At 36.6% G+C, this 9,485-nt stretch overlaps 1 protein-coding gene across 1 annotated transcript in view; it reads right to left on the bottom strand.

Annotated features, from left to right (window-relative positions):
• Positions 1-1,350: 1,350 nt before the first annotated feature.
• The window catches only part of GOLPH3 (golgi phosphoprotein 3), a 50,143-nt gene continuing 42,008 nt past the window's right edge, over positions 1,351-9,485 (bottom strand). The window contains exon 4 of the mRNA XM_058564289.1: positions 1,351-3,278. Within this exon, the coding sequence (XP_058420272.1) occupies positions 2,854-3,278 (425 nt within the window). The 3' untranslated portion in view covers positions 1,351-2,853. The remainder of the gene's footprint in view (positions 3,279-9,485) is intronic.

Genomic DNA, 9,485 nt, shown 5'->3' with positions numbered 1-9,485 from the left:
CTGCCCTGAGAATTTTCTGCATGCCTGCTACTGTTTGTGTCTCTGTTAGAGAAAAGAAGTCCCCTCCTAGTGCCCAAAAAAGAAAGGAAAAATTGTAGTTGAATGACATTACTGTTACTCAATCACTTCAGGATTAAAAGCTCATACACCAGATAATGTGAGATTGGGCAAATCATCCTCTCCAAGCCTGTTCTTCACTAAATGAAGATAGTAATTGGGGTTTAGGGAGGTCAAAACAAGATATAAAATACTTTACTAGGCACAGAGTGTGCATTTACTAAGTTTCCTTTCTCCCTTCTGTTATAGCATTGTTCTAGATCAGGCTATTTTAAGGAACACTCATCAAATTAAACAACATGTGAAGAAGGAAAAAAGCAGCAGATTCTTTGCATGACAGATCTTTATGTAAATTTCATTATATTAAAATTCACTGCCTGATTCTTGAATCTGAGGGCTTTTAACCAAAGTGGCAAAAATCTGTGGAAATACTGTTCCTACCACACAGAATAATTATTTCCATGGAGTCACATCATTACTGCTTTAAAGAAGACTGTAAGAAGCAGCATTTTACAGGAACAAGAGTTCTAGATCAACACCCTCCCCTCCGGATTGTACTCCTTTTCCGTTCCTCTGGATATAAAAACACGTACTGAAGCTAGGGTCGCACACAGGTAGAGCTGACCAGGCACTCTACTCTGAAACAAACACTGACAGACGTTCTGGCAAGGTCCTTTCCCCCTTGCTTGAGAACAGACGCTGCTGCCAAAGCGAAGGACACCTTAGAAACATCCACTACCTCACTTCTAACATCTTTTCAAGGGAAAAACAGTAAATCTTCACCTGAAAAGAAATTCCAGGATACTAGTATCAGTTGAGTATCCAACTTATGGGAATAAACTATAAATTAATAGTTTCTATACTTAATTACCACCAGTAGTGTCAGTTCTGAAGGTAAAGGAGGTTATTTTAATGGATAGAAAATCGATGCATTAAAAGAAATTTACAGAATTTAGAAAATAATTTAGAAAATAATTTAGAAAATAAAATATAGAAAATTTCCATGCATTAAAAGAGGGACTGGCAAACTACTGCCCACGGCCAGCTGCCTGTTTTTGTAAATAAAGTTTTATTGGAACACAGCCTCGTCCATTTATTTATTATTTATACTGTCTCCTGTCTTTCAGGAGAGTTGAATAGTTACACCACCACATATGGCTCACAAAACCTAAAATATGTGCTCGCTGGCCCTGTAAGAACAAGTTTGCCAACCCCTGCATTGACATATTCCCACACTACTCTTCATTTAAAACCAACTACGGTAGAATACAAAAATACAAATGACATGCTTGCTCTGATTCAGGCACTTTCAAGATCATAGTTTATTTATTACTTCAGATAAAAAGATAGTATACATATTAGGGAATCCCTTAAAATTCAACTCTAGAGTTATACACCACCTAGTACTTTTGCATTGAAGTTAACCAAAAAAATCTCTAAACACCTGAAAGCCCCACTATTAACATGAACTATGGTAATAAAAAATTTGACATTTAATTTGTTCAATATATAGTATTTACATTATGAAGCCAATGGTGATACGATAAACAGTGATAAGGAAATAGTAAAAATAAACTTTGAAAAGCAAAGGTTTATATTCTTACAATGTGCTAATTATCATAATTGTATATAAAAATCAAAACACAGCAGAGCTTTCTGTTACAAAATTCTTAATCATCTGAGTTGTAGTCATTACTTGCTAACAATTTACATGCAACATCTGCTAGGACCAACATTTGATTTTTTTCCCCCAAGGAAGTGTGAGTAGATAAATGACATTTAAGAGAAGACATTAATTTACTTGTGGACAGAAAAAGAAAAAACTGTACTCAAGATTAGTACTGGTCACAAGCCTCTTCCCTATAGCAATGATAAAAATACTAAGACCCAAAAAAAATTCCAAAAAGGAGATGCATAGGCAAAGAGTACCATGAATGGCACAGCTCAAAAAATCTTGAGTCCAATCAGATACACGTCTTTTCTCTCTCCTTAAGTGATGAGAGGTCCATTTTGCCATCAAATAATAATGACTGAAGCAAGTGAGGGGCACCAGGTGTACAACTAATTAAATCTTGCAAAATACTAAGATGGAGGCAGGGGTGGCCAGAAGAATGGGGCAATTTATATATAATTCAAACTATATACAGCGTAACTGGAATGCAGACCATCCCAAACTGGCTTTGTGAAACAGTTGGACCTTTATGATTTAATAGTTAAAATTATAACAAGTGTAATAATACAATAGATTTACATGGGAAGCAAAATCCAAGGGGCATTTTATATTATTTACTGTGTTGTTTCAATTTAAAAATAATTTTGCTAAGTATACATCTCAACTGAGGTCTATGTATAAAATGTCCTAATAGATACAGATATTTACCTTTGGTGAGTTAAAGGCCTTTTTGTGACTTCTGTCTGAATTGTAGGCAGAATGCTAGATGTACATGCACATGTGGGAAAAACTCAACCTGAGGTAATCCAAAAGATGTGCATGTGAGGAGACTGGAGGTTCTTTAGAAGTCAAAGCATTCCAGAAACCCAAAACAGGTAACAGTGAGAATGGCAACAAGGAATGGAATGCCAATATGGCAGTAAAACTTTTTTTAAAACAGAAAGAGGAAGGCCTCTCGTACCAGCAGAATCCTGCATACATACAAAAAACAAAAAGCCACCCACCATTTTATAAAACAAAAGCCAATTATAGTGTGAGAAAGTACAAACTGCAGAAAATCAGAAGTCTATAGAATAGAAGCAACTGGTTTACAGGAGAGAGAGAACACTTCATTCTGAGCAGAGTTACTTGGTGAAGGCTGCCACCACCGCCCACAGAACCTCGTTGGCATTGGCCTTCAGACATTCCACTTCAGGATCTAAGTCGAGGAGCTGCCGCACTCTCTTGGTGGCTAAATCATACTGCTCGTCCAGAAGGGGAGCAAAAGCATTCTCCAGAACATCTGAGGCATGGGCTAGGTAAATAAGGGCTAGCAAGCGCTTGTCCATGCGGTGAGGGTCATTCACCCATTTGTCAAGAACAGCTTCCTGCACCTTCTTGATGAGACGCTGCTTAATGTTGTTGTTGGTGAGGGGATGTGTCGTCATGTCAAAAAGTAGGAAGTTCTGTTTCTCTGTTGTCAATACGCCCTTTTCCACCAGGTTTTTAGCTAATCGTTCCCGCACATTTCTTAACTGATAATGCAATTTTAATGGATTCCATGTCTCACCTAAACAAAAGATTTCAGAAGTTAGAAATGATAGGTATCATCTGCTAACTTTATAAAATTTTGTACTTTCATTAAAATTTACAGAAAAATTTGATTTTTTTTCCTCTAGAGAAACAGAAGAAAATCCAACTATGTTTTCTTGCCAACCAAACCATGAACCCCTGGAGGGCCAGACCCTTGGATTCTAAACACCTGGCACATTTTCAGGCACAACAGTTACTCAAAAGACCAAACTGAAAGCAGTCTTCAAATCACTTATCCTAATGTAAAAATGAGCCAAATATTAAATTATGTTTGGCCTCTCTCCAGTTGTTGTCAAAAAGCATCTAATAGCAAAATAAGATGTTCCTTTTCTGTTAAACACCAATCTGCAACAAATAGACAAAAAAAAGTTTCTCTTGAGAGAAACCTAAGTGAGCCCTACTACTGCCCAACTTACTACCTGAAGGCATATTCCAGGCAGCAGAGCAGGAAAAAAGACCCCAAGCAGAGCACAGGAGTCACACTGGGTTAAGAAGGCAGAGACCAGAGTTCCATGGCAGCTGGAATATGCAAGGCAGGGTAGTGCAGAAGAGAGAGCTATGCAGAATAAGAGCTCTAGAAATCTGCATGGTGTTCCATTGAGTCTGGCTGAAAATGAAGCCACATGTGTTAAGGTGAGAAACTCCACAAGGCTAGGCAAAGAAAAATGACCAGAAAGTTGTAAGCTGAACAATTCCAAGAGTTCACATACAAGTGGGAAAAATTTAAGTGCCAACAGCCTGAGTGGAAAGGCCTCACTGAACACCCAAAACATTCAGAAGGGACTCCAAAAGGTTAACACCTTAGTAGAAGGGCTAAACTAGCCATTGAGTAAAGGTTGCTCTAGACCTGTCCTAACAAAGCTTAAAAACAAGCTGATCCACACATAACTTAAATGCCTACAAAAACAAAGGAAAAAATCTTGAAATAAAGACAACAAAATTCAGCACTCAACAACACAGCATCCATAATGTCCAGCATCCAATAAAAAATTACTAGACCTGTGAAGAAGCAGAAAAATGTGACCCAAAACTAAGGAGGAAAAAAAATCAATAGAAACAGTCAACCAAGTCAGACATGACCGAAAAATGACAGAAATGATGGAATTAGCAGACAAGAACCTTAAAACAGCTATTATAAATATTTAAATAATTTAAAGGAAAACACAAACACAATGAAGAGAAAAATAAGAGCCTTCTTTTAAAAAAGAATGAATGATCTGCAACTGGCCATTTTTCATTTTGTGATTCATTCTGTAAAACTAGGGACTTGAAAACAGTTGTCAAATAATGAAGGGTTGGTACCATGAATTATTAATATATTGAAGTCACCTCCTGCATTCAAATAAAAAGGCCCGGCAAACCAGGTTCCACAAAAGAAAACAATCATTGCATTCAATTTCCTTTGTAACTTCAAAAAGGAAAAGAGCTGAAATATATTTGAGACCCTATTAAATTTAAAAACCTAATAGTATGAAAGAAAAATATAATTCAATAATAAGTGAAATTCTACTTATTCCAATTTCTGGTGTTAAACAAGCCCATAACTACATTTAACGTTAAGAAATAATTAACAGTTACTTGATGAAGCATTATAGCCTGAGAGGTCATAACAAGCAGCTCTGGAGCCAGACTGGTTGCATTTGAATTTCAACTTGGTCATTTCCTAGCTGTGCGACATTGGGCAAAAAGTTCTTTAACCTCTCTATTCCTCTTTCCTCATCTGTAAAATGAAGATAACTATCCAGCACATAGGGTTATTATGAGGATTAAATGAGATAAAGCCATATCAAGTCCTTAGAACAGAGCCTGGTACATGGTAAGCTCTCAATGTTAGCTATAATTATTTATCGATGTGTAGAATCAGCACTTCGACGAAAAGAAATTTACTGTATTTCTAATGGTCTAAAAAATCTTATTAGGTACTGAGAATGTAAACATTAAGTAAGACATATTTCTAACACTGTAGAAATTTAAAATCAAGTGAAGGAAACAGATTCATAATACAACTATACTGGCTAGAGTAAGATGTGAATAGGGCCACCAAAACAATATGAACAAAGTGCCCAGAGGACTAAGAAATCACTTGGGTTTGATGTTAAGGGATATTTCTAGAAAAGTTACAGGGGAAAGAACTTTCAAGCTAAATCTTGAAATCCAGCAGAATTCAACATCCTAGGAAAGAAAGAGGAGTCTGAATCACAGGCAGAAGAAACAACAAAATAGAGAGGCAACGATTATATGTGGAATTCTAGCTGTTGTACGAACCCCGTCTCCCCAATAAATGCCTGCCAGCTGCATGCACCCTTCAGACAGTTTGGATTTTGTTTTGCGTTTTGTAATGTCATTGGCACATGGTAGGCAGCCTAACACAGTAAGCTAGAATCGGCTAGGTTATGTTTTCTGATAATTATTCTTAATTGACTTTTGGAAATTTAAACTAATAAACATAAAATAATCAATAGTTAAATTTATGCAAAAGCCTATAAAAAAACTGTAGTTCAACTCCAAGATAAATTAACTAACTATGCTTATAATAATTTGTCAATTATCAAAGAAACACTATTCCCTGGCAACTTAGTCAAACGGGAAGGTATTTTATGCCTCAGAGAATATCTTGGGCATCTGTTCCCAAACAATATGGGGAGAAAAATAAATAAATCAAGATTATTCTGAGAAACTCATAGCTAAATTTTTCTTTGCAGACCTAAAAAAAACAAAAATCCCTCTAATGCTTCTATAATTTTTTTCTTTCTCGTGGGAAATAAATGCGATTATCGGTTTATGACTTACTGTCTATTTTACTGAAGTCAAACTAAGGTTTAGCCACACCTTATCCAAAAGTAAATCTTATATACTACAACCAATGGAACAAGCTAATCCTTACAAAGCTCCTGTTAGAAATTTCTCAATTCCAAAATATGCTAACTTAGAGTTTAGTGTTGCTACTAAAAACGAGAAGAGCCTGAACACAGACCCACCTCCAAATAAGGTGTTCCATTTATGATTGGACCTTCTTATGGGCAATCACTTCTGCCTCAGAGAAGTAATAAAAAGAGACTGAGACATCATCTTCTTTTGTAGCAATCCCCTGGAAAAAGTGTGCTCACTCCAACAAAAATGTTACTCAGACCTCCTCAAATATTTAAAAAAAATGAAATCTCATAAGCAGAAAGCTGGAACAGTGTGGGTAACATGCAAATATTGTTTAATACTATTTTTGGCACCCAAAAAAAGGTGCAATGAAATAACTTGGTCAAAGTGTCTTGGCATCCTGACATTTCTGCCTTTTAAAAAAGAACCAAATTAAGCTACATCCAAAGAAAAAAGTCATCCCTGAGATTAGCATACCTAAGACACCAGTATAAACTGGGATGGGAGGAGGGTAGTTGGATCAGTAAAGAGAAGATACAATGAAGGTTTGACTTCTACTAGCTACTAAAGCTTTAGTTGCTTCAATGTAAGCAGAATATTGAATATCTTTTAAATACTTTGTAATAAATGCCTGATGAATGAATAATGCTCAAAATTCCAGATTTTTAAAAGATGTTCCTCTGATCCATATTGTTATTGATCAGTCCCTAAATTATTCACTGTCTACGTGAAAAGACTTTTTGTAAGTTATGCAAGCAAATTTAAAATGCACAGAATTTATTTATAGTTCACCTTTTTGTAAAGGAAAACACAGAGAGGAAAAGTTCTTCAAAGGTTATTGATATCCACTGCCAGACAATTACTTTAGTGGAAATGACACACTGACAGGTACCTAATTAATTTCACTACAAAAAACTTCTATCTTCCTTGACATCAAGTTACAAAACTAAAAGCAGCTTTGTTCATAAATTTGGCAGTCTAGTGACACCTTGTGACCAAACTGATCAACTACATGTCTTAAGATTTCACAAAGCCAGAAACTCTAATCTTAAAAGCAGTAGTCTTTAAATATTTTTAAGTCTTTGCCTGTAATATATGTATATTAATTTTTTTAATTAATGAGATATATAAATAATGGTTACAATTTGTCGGTAGTTTTAGCATGTATATACATACAGTGTAAGTAGCAATAAAGTGAACCTCTGGGTATCCCCCCACCCTAGGTGAAAAAGAAACCTTTGTCAGTACTTTAGATGCCTCCCCTGTGCCCTCTCCTCCTCAGAGGTAATCACCAGACTGACCTGTGTTAATCATTCTCTTTTCTTTACATATAATCTTGCTACCTATGCATGTCTCTCTCAACAATACAGCACAACACAGTTCTGAAAACCAAGGAGCAAGCGCAGATTTAGCCGTGTAGGGATAGGTCCACGGACTTTACAACTCCCTCTAATCCCTCTGAACAGGAACACTTCCTTCTTTCTGTCTCATTCTCACCCATCAAAGGCCTAATCCAAGTTCCACTTCCTCCTCCAACTACTAAAGCTCTCAAGGATTTCTCTTTTCTCTGAGTACTGCACTTTCAGATAACCATGTTGTTAAACTCTTTTCTCTTATCAAATTATGAGAAATATACAACTGTTCTCCGCAAATGGATTTTAAGATTCTTTCAGTCTGGAAGCACTTTTTTTTTTTTCTAAATTTCATAGCACCTATGTCAGTATTGCTACAATAACTGGTATTTGATACCATTCATTATCTGGAAGCAACTGAAATTTTTAAAAATCAACAAGCTGCCTATAGAACTGAACAACTAAAAATGGTTAAAATGGTAAGTCTTGTGTTGTGTACATTTTACCACAATAAAAAAGTGTTGTTTTTTTTTAAATCACCAAGCTGCTATCAGCACGTTAACTCAGTAGGAAAAAAATGTTTTCTTAATTTAAAAGAAATGTGCTTTTGGGGCCAGCCGTGTGGCACGGTGGTTACGTTCGAACGCTCCACTTCAGCGGCCTGGGGTTTACCAGTTCAGATCCCAGGCGTGGACCTACACACTGCTCATTAAGCCATGCTGTGGTGGTGTCCCACATAAAAAATAGATGAAGACTGGCACAGATGTGAGCTCAGCAACAATCTTCCTCAAGCAAAAAAAGAGTAAGATGGGCAACAGATGTTAGCTCAGGGCCAATCTTCCTGACCAAAAAAAAAGAAAGAAAAGAAGAAAAAAGAAATGTGCTTTTTTCTCCTTCTCTCACTGTGAATTCCCTTCTTTTATGCTGAAATTATGATTCATTCCTAATATATGTCAGGAACATGCAACTAAAGCACTATAGGTGATACCCCAGCATTTATAGCCATCCTAAACTTCACAGGACATTGTTTAAAAAAGAAAACTTTGTAACTACTGGCCTCACAGTTTACCCAAATTCCTAATTCACATGGACACTCTCTTCTACAAAATCTTAACTGTATATACATAATTTTGAGAAAAGCTTATAGACTTCTGCCATCTTTTCACTCCTCAATCAGGTGAGAACAGTGCAAGAGAAGCCCAAGTTGAGTTCAGGTAGCATTTATATTGAGTACTGGACAAGCTACATTCATAAAATGTTACATAGATAAATTTAAGAAGTACACAGCCACCTTAAATGTTGAGATTCAGCCTCCTTGCATGCCACACTAACTGAATTCATACTAATGAATTCAATTTAAGGTATTATAACCTGTCAAAGGAAATTTGGTAGTTTAAGATACATTATTAGGCCGGCCCCGTGGCTTGGCGGTTAAGTGCGCGCGCTCCGCTGCTGGCGGCCCGAGTTTGGATCCCGAGCGCGCACCGAAGCACCACTTCTCCAGCCATGCTGGGGCCGCGTCCCACATACAGCAACTAGAAGGATGTGCAGCTATGACATACAACTATCTACTGGGGCTTTGGGGGAAAAATAAATAAATAAATAAAATTATTTAAAAAAGATAGATTATTAAACCAAAGCCCAAAGGGCCGTTAGCACATATGATGTAAGATAGAGAGCTCGCTGATGGATGGAGCATCTGAAAACATCTCCATGGTGTTAAGTGGCATCAAGTAGATATCAATAACATTAATATTAAGGTAAAACTCACTATATTCCATAAAAACAACTTTAGCACTCCGACTTGTCTGCCAAAAAAATAACTACAACTTTGAGAAACCCTCCTTTTGGCCAGTTGAGAACCTAATTACAAATTCTAAGTTGCAATCACAGAAGTGGTAATGAGCCAACAATGGCAGCACAACATAGAGTATGACCCAAAGATTGCCCAGGCCAGCAAT

This window comes from Diceros bicornis, chromosome 20 (genome assembly GCF_020826845.1).
Source record: "Diceros bicornis minor isolate mBicDic1 chromosome 20, mDicBic1.mat.cur, whole genome shotgun sequence".
NCBI classification, from domain to species: Eukaryota; Metazoa; Chordata; class Mammalia; order Perissodactyla; family Rhinocerotidae; genus Diceros; species Diceros bicornis.
The sequence above is the reverse complement of the archived record's forward strand: the minus strand, read 5'-3'. Positions and strand labels throughout refer to the sequence as shown.